Source organism: Monoraphidium neglectum (genome assembly GCF_000611645.1).
Source record: "Monoraphidium neglectum strain SAG 48.87 unplaced genomic scaffold scaffold01426, whole genome shotgun sequence".
Lineage (NCBI taxonomy): Eukaryota > Viridiplantae > Chlorophyta > Chlorophyceae > Sphaeropleales > Selenastraceae > Monoraphidium > Monoraphidium neglectum.
In genome coordinates this window covers 1-14,296 of record NW_014012202.1, presented here as the reverse complement: position 1 = coordinate 14,296, position 14,296 = coordinate 1, and the positions used below count along the sequence as shown (strand labels likewise).

The following is a 14,296-nucleotide window of genomic DNA, read 5'->3' as shown; positions in this document are numbered from 1 at the left end:
GCGCTTGGACCGCTGGCGCAACGCTCGATTCGAGAATCCCCCAAGCTGGCGCAATCGAAGGCCTTCGGTGCGCCGCCGCCCGTGCGCCGCGCGGCGTGCGCTTCTCGCGCAGCGGAGTGTGCTGCCCGCGCCCGCCAGCAACTCAAAAGACCCCGCTGCCCCGCGAGGATACGAGGCGCCCGAGCGGCGCCGCGGCTTCGCGGTCTACACACACCCAACTGCGGCCCCGCTGCGCCGTCTCTTGGCAGTGGCCGTTGACTTTTTGCTCAGGGTGCTGTACCTGCTCTGCAACCGCCAACGTCTCAGCCTTCCGTCCCCTTCCAACCCTGCCTCAAACTGCCGTGCCAACCAATGGAGACGCGCACACACACACACACACACACACACACACACACACACACACACACACACACACACACACTCACCCATGCGCGAATGTGTGAACACGTGTGCAACCCCACCCACGACAGCGCGTACGAACCCCCCTCATCAAACCGCAGGCCGCCACCCACCAACCACAGCCTCTTTGAATTCGAGGTCCCCCCGCAGCTCCTTGAGCGTCCCAAACCGCCTCAGCGGCCGCCCGCTCGCCGTCCGTGAGAAGGTCCGGCTGCCGCCGCTGCTGGCGCTGCTGCCGCTGGCGGGCGGCGCGCCGCCGTCGTCCGCGTCGTCGAAGTCGCCGCCGTCGTCCGACGATTCAGACGCGTCATCGTCGTCGTCGGGCGACAGCCTGGACCGCATGTCCTCCATATCCGCGAGGCTGGCGTCCTTCCTGGACTTGTCCGGCACGACGAGCGCGTAGTGGAAGAGCGCGCTCGCGAGGGCGCGCTTGGCGCCCTGGAGGCCGCGGTACAGCGACGAGCCGAGGCCGGCGTCGGGGGCGCCGCGCGGCGGCGCGTCAGGCGGGGCGGGGTCTGCGCGGGGCGGGGGACGGGCGCGGCGGGCGTGAGAAGTGATATGCGTCCCGAGTCGTCCTCCGAGCGGGGAGCCACCGCCCAGGAGCCCAGAGCGGTTCCCTGCCTGGCACTCGGACACACCCCCGGCCATTTTTCAGCGCTGGAGCGACGCCGCAGTGGGAACCGTTCCTAAGCTCGCACCTTCATCTGAAAACCTGTCGCTCTCCATCCTGAGCATGCTTGCTGCGTGTGGTGTCCTGGGGGGTATTTCTCGCAGTCTGCAGCGCTCACGAACCCAGGGGTGTGTGGTAGAGGGACCAAAATTTTCGAAACAACTGCGGCTCCTTGTGACAGCGCTGCACCGGCCCTCATTGCGAGTGCAGGGGCGGGTGATGATGGCCCACCCGCCCAATACCCACACAGCGCAGAACACGGCACTTCCGACCCGGGCCCCATTATGTAGATATTCTTGATTGACCAAAAACACGCATATCACGTCTCTTGCAGCGCTGAGTCCGTGTGACAACATTGCCGCTGTTCACTCAAATCTCAGACACGAACACCGCGGCGAAAAACCGCGTCCCAGCGGCCGTCCGGCGTTCCACGAGGATTATTTGTACGTGTAGAGGTTAATCCACATTTTTGGCCCGTCGGCGGGGCCAGCAGGTGGGAGATGCGGGCGAGAGACGCTGCAAGTCGCGCCAGGCCATGCTTTGGAGGCATCATTACGTCCGTGATGCATTATGGAACTCTGAATGCCGCCCCTTACCGCTTCGCAGGCTCAGCAGCAGCAGGCATGACACAAGTGCGGGGCACAGCTGCAGACACGGGCCAAGGCCTTCTGCGAGATATGCAGGGGACTTGTGACCTGTGTGCAGATGATTGCTATCCCAACGAGGAGGTGCGGCAAGCACACTGATGTTCGGACGGGCGTTGCGCTTATCGCTGCCGTGGCATGGATGGGCTTGCTGCGCGCTTGGTTTTGCGCAGCATCCAAACGCATCCTGCGCTAGATGGCCATGCAGTGATTGACAGTTCATTCTTGTGTGAGTACCAGCGCGGAAATGCGGTCATTGCGCAGTTGCTTGCAGCATCAGATTGCGGGCTGCCGGCGCTTCTAGAATTTCGCCGCCGCCACCTGCTCGCGCCGCGCCGCGCTGCAGATGTGCGTCGCTCTGGCATGCACCTACAACAACTGCCCCAGTGAAGTCTACCATCAGGGCTGCCTGGAAAAGTACCTGAAATCGCACCGCCTTGAAATGTGAGCCGCGGGCGCAGCGCCCCGCCTGGGCTGTGGGGGTCACGTAATGTCGCAGCGCGGCGACTCGCAGGCGTGGGCCTTGTCCCAGGGGCGTTGCTACGGGTCGCATAGGGAGCCTCCAGACGGGCGCCTGGGGGGGGCATTCAGTCGTTTCCCCCAGCTTACCCCTGAACAAACGCCTGGTTCGAACGTGATGACCAACGTCTGTACTTGACAGGAACCGAAAGACCGGCTTTCAATGCCCACGTGGCTACTCCAAAGTGACCCTGTCATCTGAGCGCTGCAAGGGAAAGGTGAGAAAACCCAGCTCACCGCCTCATGCCCAGCAGGCCGGCTGGCTGGCCACAGATGCAAGACACCTGGCGAACAGCTGCAACGCTGTGGCAGGACGAGGTTTTTTTTTGCTGAATCACCCAACGGTCGACGCGCCCCTTCCACTCCCACATTCGCCACACACAGATTGACAAGTCACACCCAATTATACCTAGAAATGAAAAGAAGGCAAAGGCCAAGGTGGGGCAGGGTCAATGGGTTGCCAGTTGGGTTCGCAGCTGTGCGTTGGAGCAGCACTGTGACAAATTGAGGAGAAACGGCCTGCCCAGCCGCAAGGTGTTGGGCACCTATTTGCAGCAATGCCATGCTGCAACCTCCTCCTCAAGCGGGTGCTGCCACCATCTCGCAGGCCGTTCCCCCGCAAGTGCTCCTCGCACAGCAGGCGGCGGCGGCTGGGCCGCGGCAGAAGGGAGAGTCCAAGCCAAAGCCGCAGGCGGCAGGCACCGCGGCAGCCAAGAAGGCGCAGCTGCCTGGCGTGCTGCCGCGCAAACCGCCAGTGGCCAGCCGCGTCGCTCCTGCGCCAGTATACTCGGCGCCGCGCACAATGTGAGCCGCGCTTTTGGTTGGGCATCCCGGCGCAGCTGATTCACTAGCGTGCGCGGGCCGCCCTTGGCTGGCCCCCCCTCCCTTTTTTGGTGCCATGCGACGTAGGTGAACCATATAGGGATGTTTGCCCCTGCTCACATCTTGGCTGGTGCCCCGCCTCCCTGCCGCCCCCATAGGTTTGAGCCTCAGGAGGAGGAGGAGGCCAGGGGCCCCAAGGAGCTGCCACCAGGCATGACCCTGGACATGTTTATGACTAAGGCGCAGAAGAAGAACCTGCGCAAGAAGGCCTCAAAGGCCAAGGGCGCAGAGGCGGGCAGCGAGGCGGGCACGGCCGCCACGGAGGACAGCTTTGGGGATGTGCAGAGCGAGGTCGCGGCCGCTGGCGGCGGCGGCGACGGTGGTAGCAACGGCGGCGGCGGCGCGAGCGGGTCGGCGGTTCATGTGGACCCGGCCTCGCTGCTGGGGGGCAACGCTTTCGTGCGCGACGTCAGCAGTTACAACCGCCTCCTGGGGCTGTACTGCGGCGATTCGACGGACGACGAGGAGGATGGCGAGGAGGAGGAGGAGGAGGAGGATCAGGGGGCCGCCCTTGAGGGCAGCGACGCGGTCAGCGTTGATTCGAGCAGCGCCGCGCGATACTCCTCGTACACGCCGCGCGCGAATTCGTTTGGCGCTCTGACGGCGCACGCCGATCCCCGCGGCGGCGGCGGCTCGTCGGCCGCCGCCGCCGCGGCCGTAGCATCGGCCGGGCGCGCGTCGGTGTCGCCGCCGGCGACGCCGGGTTCTACCTACGCAGCCAGCTACGCCGCGAGCTCCGCCTCTGGGGCGGCGGCGGGGGCGGCGGCGGGCGAGGAGGATTTCTCGCGCCAGATGCGGGCCGCGATGCAGGACTCTGAGAGCGAGGCGCAGGCGAGGCTCGCGCGGGAGCTGCAGGAGGAGCGCGCAGCGCTGCAGGCGTTCGAGCGGCGCACAGCGGCGCACATCCCAATGCCGGTGCCTGTGCCCACGCCCGCGCCCGTGCCCGTGCCGGCGCGGGCCCCCCAGGCACCCACGCCCCTAGCGGCGGCGCCGGCGCCGCCGCTGTCGCCGCATGAGGCGGTCGAGCGGCTAGTGGCGCGCATGTTTGAGGCGCCGGCGTTTGCGGGTGTGGCGCTGCGGTTCCTTGACTCATCTGAGCAGGCGCGGCTCGGGGCCGCGGCGGCGGCGGCGTACCCTGATCTGGTCTCGGCGATTGACAGCGGCGATGCGGCCGGCTTTCTGGCCATCGTAGAGCACGGCGGCGCGCCCGCGTTTGCGCTCGCGCCGCCGACGCCCGCGGTGGGGGCGCCGGCGCCGGCGGCCCCAGCGCACGTGCAGTACGTGGCGCCCCACTATGTGGGCGTCCCTGCCGCGCCCATGCTCGCGTACGCGCCCGCCACGGCTGCATATGGTGGCGCGGCGGCACAGGTGGCTGGTGGCGACGGCGACGGCGACGGCGACGGCGATGATCTGGATGATCTGCTGGCGCTGTGCGGCATAGAGGCGTGATCAGGGGGGCATGCCATCTGTCGGAGTAGGCCCTGATGTGTTCTTGCCCGCGTGCGCCCAGAGGGGCGCGATGGGGTGTCGAGGCGTGTTCTGGATGCGTGGTCGCTGCCTGCATGGGATGGCTGCGTGCGGCGCCAGCGTCAGTCTGGCTGGCAGGCTGCACGGCGGCGGTTTGCGCATGAGGGATGAAGTGGGGGCCGTGCAGCTGCTTCGCACTTTCTTGCAGCTCTTGCAACACTGCTTGCTTGCACACTAGTATAGGGACCAGCAAACAGCATTGTAATCCTCATGTTGCACTTTGTCAAGGCATCACGCACAGGTGCAAAGCCCAGCCGATGCAGCTTCGCATGAGCAGTTGAAGCCAGTCTTTGAGGCCTCTAGGGACGTGCACCGACCATCCCAGTGTGCACACCGATCTGATAGAGGCTTGATGCAGAATGCCTTCAGCGCTGGAGGCTCTCAGCATCACCAATTCAAGCAGGTAATGTACTGTACGCTCCCGGGGATGCCTGTTCGGCCTCAGTCACGACGCCGTTTTTCGCGAATTGAACCCGCACTCGGACATCTTCCCAGGCCGCGTACGGCTGCAGGAGATACACCAACCTCACTTCAGAACCCTGCGAGACAGCGGCAGAAGGACCGCTTCAACCTGCGGCAGGCCAGCAGCAGTGCGCTGTCAGCAGTGCTTGCAGTGCCGGAGCCGCATGGAGCAGCATTGAGCGCCAAACAGCAGCTGCTCGCAGCATTAGCAGGGCCGGCATGGCGCCAGGTTATACATGGTCCAGATCAGAGAAGAGGTGGCGGCGGGAGTGCCAGGCCTTTGCACATATCGGCAGCCCATCCACCCGCAGCGGTCGCGCCGCTCATCACCCACCCGCACCGGCCAGGTTCCGTGCCACTTGGCGGCGCCGGTGCGGCCCAGGCAGTCGCCCACGTAGCTGCAGGTCCCTGCCAAGGGAAGCAGGTCTGCCTGCCCCAAACAGCGTTTGGGGTGCAGCCGGCCTGCAGATGTGGACAGATACAGGCCGCAGGTGCTGCGCCTGCATCGGCCAGCCGCACCTCAGCGAATAAATCACCAGTGAGTGCAGTAGACAGAATCAGCTTGCAAGAATGCAATCAGAGTCTCCGGTCCTGCTGTGGGGAGGCAGCTATCCCTGCCCTGCCGCCCAGACCAGGCTCGGCAGCTGCTGCGCAACTGTTGCGGCGGGCGCGCACGAGCGCCTGGGCAGCACCCAGCAGCGGAGCTGCTGTTGCAAGCGCTGCTGGCCTGGGAACTCCGTGCGGCGCCATCGCTCACACTTGCAGCGTACGGGCTTCCGGCGGCGCCCTTGTACCCCGTCATCAGGGAGACAACAGGGGCGCAGCGGCCGCAACGCCAGCAGTGACACCATGCGCAGCGGCGGTGACACCAGCAGCAGCAGCAGCAGCAGCAGCAGCAGCAGCAGCAGCAGCAGCAGCCTCCAGTATTCCAAGCACAGCAGACAATTGGAGGGATGACCACATCCCGCACCTTCTTCCCGCACCAGCGTGCCCGCCCTGTACCCGCCCACCCTCCGCGTGGCGCGCAATGCTGACCACCGCCTGCGCGCGCGACGGCGTCGACGCGCGCCTGGCGCAGCTGCGGGAGTGGGGCTCGGAGTCTGATGAAACCGGCGACCTCGACATAGTGTGGGACGGCTGCACGGACGCGCCGAGCAGGCCGAGCAGCAGCAGCGGCGCGGGGCGCGTCCCCCGCAGCAACGAAGGCGGGCTGAGTGCGCGTTTGGGCGCGTCAGCCATCGGCGGCACGCTGCCGTCGTCACAGCAGGAGGTGCAGCAGCAGCGGGCGAGCGGCGACTCGGGGCACGCGCCGCGGCTTGGGGCGCCAGGCCGCCAGGCGGCGCCGATGGTTCTGAACCTTGAGGACCCTGCCTGCAGCAGTGAGGAGGTGCTTGAGCTGGAGCTGGGACGCCTTGGGCTGGTGCAATTGCGTGCGCTGCATGACGGGCTGGCGGCAGTGGCGGGGCTGACGGTGTAACTGCAGGTATCTTAGTTGATTTTATGCCGCGTTTGCTGGGCATGCAAAAATATATTAGTAAAGGCAATTACTGTGGCAGCTCATGTTGTTTGGCGTGCACACCATGACTATCGTACGTGAAACATGGCTAGTCAAATTGGTCAAGCAATACAAAAACATGGTACACAACTCGCAATGTGGATGTCAACTCAGAAAATTGGCATCTAAGCAAGGACAAGTGTGTTTCGCACGTTTCTCACTCGAGGGCACCAGCCTGCAGCACTGAATCTACCGGTAGGGCAGCAATCAAAAGGGTGTTTGTTCAATGGTGGAAATGCCCCCTTTCAATTGAGGAGAAACCTTCGTCCTCTTGACGGTCAGTGCTACTAAACACATATCGCCGCCAATGCATACAGCCAGCCTTCCCACCCCCACCCAATGGTGCCACAGCAGCTGCAGCGGAGACACCACCCGCATCGCACTGCATCGCACTGGAAGCCGGCGGCAGTGCTCGCTCGCACAAGGTTGTGGTCGCGGGCAAGGCAGCCCCACGCCCGTGTGGCCACAAAAAATCTTCTTATCAAGGCATCCGTTCGGAAGCACAATTTCGCACGCAGGTGATACGCACCACAACAACCCGGTGGCGCATGCAGACCGCAAGACCTGCCCCGTGCGCGATGGTGACGCCCCGCACAAGCGATCAGTCAGCTACGGTGCAGGTGTTGCACGCTCAAATAAAATTGAATGATCTCAATGACGTCTGGGTTGGCAACCAGGAGACGCGAATGGGTTGCAAGCACTGACTGCTGCCCGTTCTGAGGGCGTGGCCATGCTGACCGCATGGCACCCTCCGCAACGTGGCTGGCGCCTAGCGCCCAAACTGGGCGTTGGTGCTGCCCCCACCGTCGTTGTTGCCATTGTTGTTGTTGCTGCCGCTGTTGCTGTTGCCACTGTTGCTTGATGAGGGCTGGGACCAGGAGTTGGAGGAACCCGAGTTTGAATAGGAAGAGCCAGAGCCTGAGCCCGAGCCTGAGCCCGAGCTAGAGCCAGAGGCAGAGCCAGAGTTGTTGGAGCCAGATGAGCCAGAGGGATCAGATGAGGAAGAGGAGGAAGAAGAGGAAGAAGAGGAAGAAGAGGAAGAAGAGGAAGAAGAGGAAGAAGAGGAAGAGGAAGCACCGTCGCCGGGGCATGGTACCTGCAGGAGACGGGCGTCCGTGGGTGGCAAGGGAGTGTGGATGTGCGGGCGGCGGCCACCTGCTGCAAGCGGCGGAGCGGGGGCCTGGGCTAGGACAAGCACAGGCGAGTCCCAGCGCTGGGCAATGAAGGTCGCTTGGAGCCACCAAGCAACGCACCTTGCGGAACTTGATGCCGATCACACCCTGCCGCAGTGTGGCAACAGGTTGGGAGGGAAGGGGTGCGGGGTGCGGCGGGTCGGCCGTTCATCGGGTCGGGCCCATGGGTGATGAATGCAAGGCAGCATGCTGGCCCTGCAACGGGCCCTTGGCAGATGAATCTTTGCAATCTGCAGGCAACAGCCTCGGCGGCAAACAGGATCAATGTAAACACACGCGGGGGCGGCAGGCAGCGGGCGTTTGTCGCGCGCCTTGCTCCTGTCTGCGATCTTGTCAAACGCGCTGTAAGAGAGGTCCATGTGGCGCATGTCGCCTGCCCAGGCGCGGGAGCAAGGAATCAAGGAGCAAGGCAGGGGGTGGGATCTGCTCCGGTGCCCGGTGTACACGCATGCACCAAGCGCAATATAATTTTGCTGCAAACCAATGGAGGTTCAGTGAGTGAGGTGCACGCCGTGCGTGTGTGTGCACACCGAGGCGCATGCATGCATGCGTTGAGCGCTGCTGCAAGCATCAGTGACGCACCGCAGCACCAGCGCTTGTTGGAGTAGTAGTTGGCCGGGTAATTGCACGGGCCTGCACCGGCAGTACAGGAGGGGGGGTGCGCAGGGGGTGGTGGGGAAACGGTGTGGCGGCCACGGCGACCTGGTGCAGCAGGTCGCAGCCGCGCCCACATGTGCACCTGACAACAGACGGAAGCGGCAGAACGGCGGGACAGGAGAAGGCGGCAGACGTCATCAGCAGTGCACGCGTGGCGAGATGACAAGGTGAAACTGCTGTTCAAACTGGATCGTACAGCGTACAGCCCAGGTTTCAAAGCACTCACAGGTGTCTGTGACCTTGATAGTGACACTGGCACCCTGCTTGCAGGCGCCGTTGCGCTGAATTGTTGCGCCATAACTGGGTTGGGGGCGGTTGGTTTGTGGGCAAGGTTGCAGCCCATAGATGGGTGGAGTGTGTTATGATTCAAGTCACGAATCAGCAGGGCTCGTTGGCAGTACAAATGCATGCCATTCCAGCCAACTGCCTGCCCGTCTAATTGCCAACCCGTGCTGAGGGTCTGAGTGGAGGCCGCCTGCTCCAAAGTGGGGAACCGGCAATGCATGAGGAGCGCGCCACCCACCCCTGGCTAGGCTGAAGCGGCTGGAGCACAAATGCATGTCTGACAGCGGCTGCAACCTCTTTTTTGCGTGCGCTCGTGCGCATGTGCACAAATCAGCGCATTGGTGGCGGGCCGTTACGGCAGCACTCATGACAAGGCTGCCTCGCTCCTCCAATCCTATGTGGTCACAAAACCACCTTGTGCAGCGGTGACCAGTGGGTGCGTGTGCGCTCACCCGTCTGTCAGAGTGCCGTCCTCGCAGGCGACCTCGTAGCAGGTGCCGCAGCTGCCAGAGTAGTCCGGGTCGGTGTCGGAGAATGCGGCAATGTCGGTGTTGTGGAGGAAGCCGAATTGGCAGCTGCCTGGGGGGGAGGGGGAGTGCGTGGGACCCAGGGGGGTCCGGAGTAATCGGGGGGCGCTGGGCTCAGGCACCAAACGCATGATCGTGGGGGGTTGGTGATCTGCAAGTTGCTGCAAGTTGCTGGCCGCGGGCAAAACTCAGCACAATCAAGCCCTGCCTCTGATTTCAGACGAGTTCATAGTGGCTGCAGACACTTCTGCCGGGGGCGATATCGTGCACTGCAGCGCTGGCCACGCGTAGTATCCGCCGAAGGAACAGTAAGCTCAGGGCCAGGGGTGGGCTCACCTTGATGGACGCTCATGCCATCATTTAAGCCATAGTACGTGGCCCTGGAGTTGGCGATCGGCCGTCAGACCGCGGTTGTGAGCGACACACGCAAGCGAGTGCAAGGACAGAGCTGGCGCGCCCAGGTGCGGTCAAGCCCTGGGGCCGCACCTCCCGTACGTCCACGCAGCAGCCGGCTGAGAGGCCAGGAGAAGTACAGCCGCCAATGCCAGAACGGCTCGCATGATGCTGGGGCTGGCTTGGTTGGAGTGCTGGGAAAGGGTACTGTCACTGTGTCAGTGTGGTCTGCTTGCTGTTTGTGCCTTGCCAGAGTCACACAGGTGTCTGACGAGCAACGGCTAGTCGGCTGCACAAGTGTAAAATGATGGAAACAATTAAAGTAGATTTGATTTATAATATTTGCGCAGAAGCTGCTGGAGGAGGCGCTGTCCCCTCCTCTTCGCTCTGGGCTCTGCCGTCCCACGATGTGATTCACGAGAGTCTGACATCCGGAGATGCCCGCATCAGCTCCCAACGAGGGTAGATTCACACATTTTCTGGCATCGAGGCGTTCTATTGATGATGTGCAGCCTTGACGAGGGGCGGAGCCGTGCGGCGCACAATGCATCCTGGTGGTTTTGTCAGTTGAGCAGCTGCATCCAGCATGGTGCGACCCACAAATTGAACGTCAAGGGCTTCAGCCATCTATTCAAACATGCCCGCAAGACGCTGTACCCCCAACGCTGTAGCGCAAAGGAAAAGGGCGCCCTACCCGGCATTTGGCGGCGCTCGTAATGTGCACAAGCGAACCAGGAGGCGCGCATGCACCACCAACAACAAACGCGTCTGTGGGCGACAGCAGCCGTGGCCGCAAGGCGCTCCACCAAAACCTAAGGAATAGAGAGGGAGAGGGACAGGGAGAGGGGTGCATGCGCGCGTGTGCCCTTGTGCGCGCATGTGTGTGTGTGTGTGTGTGTGTGTGTGTGTGTGTGTGTGTGTGTGTGTGTGTGTGTGTGTGTGTGTGTGTGTGCGCACGCGCGCGCGTGCGTGCGTGTGTGCGTGGGTGCGTATGTGCGCGTGCGTGCGTGCATGTGTACGCACGAGCGCCAATGCGTGTGTATGCATATGTGTACTTACGCAGGCATGATGATAGGAGGTGCCTGCAACTATATGGCAGACCAGTGCTCAAGGCGCCCGGTGCTTGAATGAGTGGTCTGACGGGGCCAGTCAAGTCCAAGTGCGCACTTGAGTGTCAAGCATGGCACCCAGGGGCTGATTAGCAAATTACTGAGTGTCAGCTGCCTCACAAAGGTTGTTTGTTTGGCTTGCGACAGAGCATTTTGAACAAAACAAAAGGCATAATCCAGATACTAGCTCCGGTGGCCTAGTGCCTGCGCGCTCCGTGCATTATGGACATCCTTTCCGCAACCTCCGAGCCTGCCAGCTGCTGTAACACAGCCTGTGCTGCGTGGCTGGCTGGGCCAGCTGGCTGTGTGGTTGCCCCGGCCAGGTCCACCTCTCAGATGCGACCCACCGCTCACGACGCCATCATAACGGATTGGAATTTGTTGATTGAGATGTGTCGCACCGCAACGCTCTGCATCCCCGCGGCTAAATCACGTGGGGCGCCAGTCAAAGTCCGGAAGACTGTCCTCAACTGTTCTATCACAACTCGCGGGTGTCGCGACGGCGCATGTCAAGGGGCTCTCCACATTTGATCCAAAAACTGTGCATGATGGAGAAGATAGACTCTTCACTTGCCTAAGGAGCGCGCGTCGGCAACCGCCGCACTGCCCGGTCAAAGGCGCTTGTCGCCTGAGACAAAAAAATCGGGGTGCGCCTGGCGCACCGCAGATAATATCATTGCCCGTGGATGATGCATCCTCCGTATTCCGCGTCGCCCTCCACCGCAGCAACATCATTTTTGGACTTTTTCATCTCAACAATTCCCATCCTCGACTGGTTCTTCGGCCCGGCGACAGGCGGGCTTGGTCCAGGGGTTGTCTGGCCCGCTCGGTTCACTTCGAACCGGCCCAGGGAATGTTGCAGTGTATATAGACTCTATTATTATTGTTCAGCGTACCAGGAGCCCAGGCGAGCGTGGGAGGCGTCGGTCAGCGAACAACGCTGCCGCACCCCGCCTTTGTTGGCGTCTCCGTCCTCAAGTGTGCTCGTGATCGCTGTGCCTTGTTTCTATGCCAGCTTGGCTTGAAAGACCCACAGCGGCCCACACAGCGAACACGCCGAGAGAGCCATTATATCAAACCCATAAAGTGCCATGCGCCGCGCTTGCCGCACTAAAGGGGCTCTTGGAGCTAACTGGACAAGCTGTGCCACTCGTCGTATGAGCTGGCGGCCGAAGCGGCAGGGCGCGCCGCAGGTAAGGTCCACCGGGGCAGACCGGTGCGGCCACCAGCGACAACGCCGCACATGGCGCTTCACAGGATACCTGCATGAACTCGCGCGCCCCCTGCACTCGCGCCACCGTTATAAGATGCGGAGGCCTGCCACCCATGGCCCATGCGCCGCTCATCGCGACCCCTCTCGCACATTATGCAGTCGTTGCCAGCGGCGGCGAGGGCCGCGAGGCTGCCCTGCTCGGTGCGCTTGAGATGCTCATCAGCGGCCAGCAGCGCCCCGACAAAGCCGTGATCCAACACTTGCGAGAAGCCGTCGCCGCCGGCGCTGCCGGCTCCGCCGCGGCGACCGCGCGCGCCGTGCCGCTGGGCAGCGGGCCAGGCGCCGATGCCGGTTGCGGCGGTGGCGGCGGCGGGTGCAGCAGCTGCAGCAGCTGCAGCAGCAGCAGCTGCGGCGGCGCCAGCGCCAGCACCTGGATGGGTGTCTCGCCTCCAGGCACTCCCAGCCGCGGATGCTCCTGCAGCGGCTCAGCCGGCTCCGACGACGGCCTGCCGGCCGGCGGCGCCGCCGCGCCGCAGCAGCTGCGGCGCGCGCCGAGCGGCGCCGGCGCCGCGCAGGGCGAGAAGCGCCGCCCCTCCGGCGGCCTGCTTCGGCGCGCGGCGACCTTCGGCGGGCTGGCTGCGGCCAGCCTGGGCCTGTCTGGTGGCTGGTCTCTCGAGCGGTCGCGCCTGAGCACCTCTTCCCCCTCCTGCCACGCCCGCCGCTGCCCCGGCTGCGGCAGCGACGACGACGGCAGCGGCGGCAGTGACGGTGGCGGCGCCCGCGGGGGCGGCGCGTGCGCCGATTGGTGCTGCGGCGCGCGACGGGATGGCGAGGGGGAGCGGCGCGGAGGCGAGCTCGAGCAAGGAGATGAGGATGAGAAGGAGCGCGTGCAAGCGCGGACGGCGCGGATGCAGGCCGACGCGCCGACTGCTCCGTTCGATGGCGATGACGGCGCTGGGCTCTTCAACGACCCCCAGCCGGTGTGTGTGTGTGTGTGTGTGTGTGTGTGTGAGTGTGTGTGTGTGTGTGTGTGTGTGTGCGCGCGGGCGTCTTTTCGCTCCCGGATGATCCGCGAAAGACACTCGCGGCGCTCTCGCGAAGTGCATTTGTCGGGGGCTGGAAGCGGCCGCCTGGACCCGAAGCATTCTGCATCGCGCCCCCACCTGCAGCGCCAGCATTTTGAGTCCGCCGTGCCTTCCGGGCCCCACTCTACCGCCGCTCGTCGTTTCGGGCCCGCATCGCAACCCTCTCTTCGGGGCTGCACCTCAACCCTCTCCCCTGTGCCCCACTCCTTTGTGGCGGCAGCTCAACCCTCTCTCCTACGCCCCGCCCCCTTGTGGCCGTCCCTCAACCCTCTCCCCTGTGCCTGACCCCTCTGCCGCCACAGCCGGAAGTCCAGCAGGCCCTCGCGGCCGCCGACGCGTGGCAGTGGGACGCGTTTGCCCTGGACGCCGCAACTGGGGGCCGGCCGCTGTCGACGCTCGCGGCGCACCTGATCGGGGGCGCGGGGCTGGTGCGGGCCCTGGGGCTTGACGCGGCGGCGCTGGGGCGCTGGCTGAGGGCGATCGAGGCGGGGTATGGGGACAATCCTTTTCACCACAAGACGCACGCCGCGGACGTCCTGCAGGTGCGTGCGTGTGTGTGGGGGAACGGATTGTGTGAGCGCCTGTTTGAGGGCTTGTGTGAGCTTTTCTTGTGCGGTCTTCTTTCGCGCATGGGGGCTCTCGAGCGCACCGCACATGTGTGGTCGCGTGTTTGTGTATAGACGCTTGCAGCCACGGCCGCTCCGCCCGCTCACCCACTCCCACCCCATCCCGGCCCCCCGCCCCCCGCCCGCGGCCGCCCAGACGATGCACGTGCTGCTGACGCGCGGCGGCCTGCTGGAGCTGCTGCAGCGCGACCCCCTGGCGCACCTGGCGGCCCTGCTGGCGGCGGTGGTGCACGACTTCCGCCACAGGCGCGCGCGGCGCCCAGCGTCCGGCCCGCTGCGCGATGCTCGTGAAACACGATCCGCCCCCGGTTTTGTGCTCCGCGCCTGTGCCTCCCTCTGCGGGCTCCCTCGACAGCCTTGGCCAAGGCCGCTATCTTGCTTTGGTTTTCGGGTTTTGGTTTTTTTGGGTTTTGGGGTTAAGGGTTTGAAGTGTAGGGTTTCTGCGGGGCACCCTGCTGCCGCAATCCGTCGCAGGGCAACAGCGCGGACATCAGACCCTTGCCATTCTCGATCCCCCCGCCCATCCCCCCACCCATACACCACCCTAACC

General features: G+C 64.1%; 5 protein-coding genes across 5 annotated transcripts; 3 read left to right on the top strand and 2 right to left on the bottom strand.

The window, feature by feature from the left end:
* Positions 1-489: 489 nt before the first annotated feature.
* On the bottom strand, positions 490-1,125 carry MNEG_7841 (hypothetical protein; the record flags this gene model as incomplete). The annotated part of the gene is made up of 2 exons (XM_014043690.1): positions 490-914; positions 1,098-1,125. The coding sequence occupies 2 exons, from the start codon at positions 1,123-1,125 to the stop codon at positions 490-492; spliced, it is 453 nt and encodes a 150-aa protein (XP_013899144.1).
* A 1,669-nt stretch (positions 1,126-2,794) lies between these two features.
* MNEG_7840 (hypothetical protein) lies at positions 2,795-4,563 on the top strand (the record flags this gene model as incomplete). The annotated part of the gene is made up of 2 exons (XM_014043689.1): positions 2,795-3,036; positions 3,213-4,563. The coding sequence occupies 2 exons, from the start codon at positions 2,795-2,797 to the stop codon at positions 4,561-4,563; spliced, it is 1,593 nt and encodes a 530-aa protein (XP_013899143.1).
* A 1,567-nt stretch (positions 4,564-6,130) lies between these two features.
* MNEG_7839 (hypothetical protein) lies at positions 6,131-6,580 on the top strand (the record flags this gene model as incomplete). The annotated part of the gene is made up of 1 exon (XM_014043688.1): positions 6,131-6,580. One exon carries the CDS (start codon positions 6,131-6,133, stop codon positions 6,578-6,580), a length of 450 nt encoding a protein of 149 aa, XP_013899142.1.
* Positions 6,581-7,650: 1,070 nt separating this feature from the next.
* MNEG_7838 (hypothetical protein) lies at positions 7,651-9,672 on the bottom strand (the record flags this gene model as incomplete). The annotated part of the gene is made up of 6 exons (XM_014043687.1): positions 7,651-7,754; positions 8,126-8,224; positions 8,434-8,484; positions 8,735-8,808; positions 9,246-9,372; positions 9,657-9,672. 6 exons carry the CDS (start codon positions 9,670-9,672, stop codon positions 7,651-7,653), a joined length of 471 nt encoding a protein of 156 aa, XP_013899141.1.
* Positions 9,673-12,148: 2,476 nt separating this feature from the next.
* Positions 12,149-14,033, top strand: MNEG_7837 (hypothetical protein; the record flags this gene model as incomplete). Its single annotated transcript, XM_014043686.1, has 3 exons — positions 12,149-13,015; positions 13,423-13,662; positions 13,883-14,033. Coding segments are annotated over 3 exons (1,258 nt in total), but the record flags the coding sequence as incomplete, so codon positions are not given.
* Between the last annotated feature and the right edge of the window lie 263 nt (positions 14,034-14,296).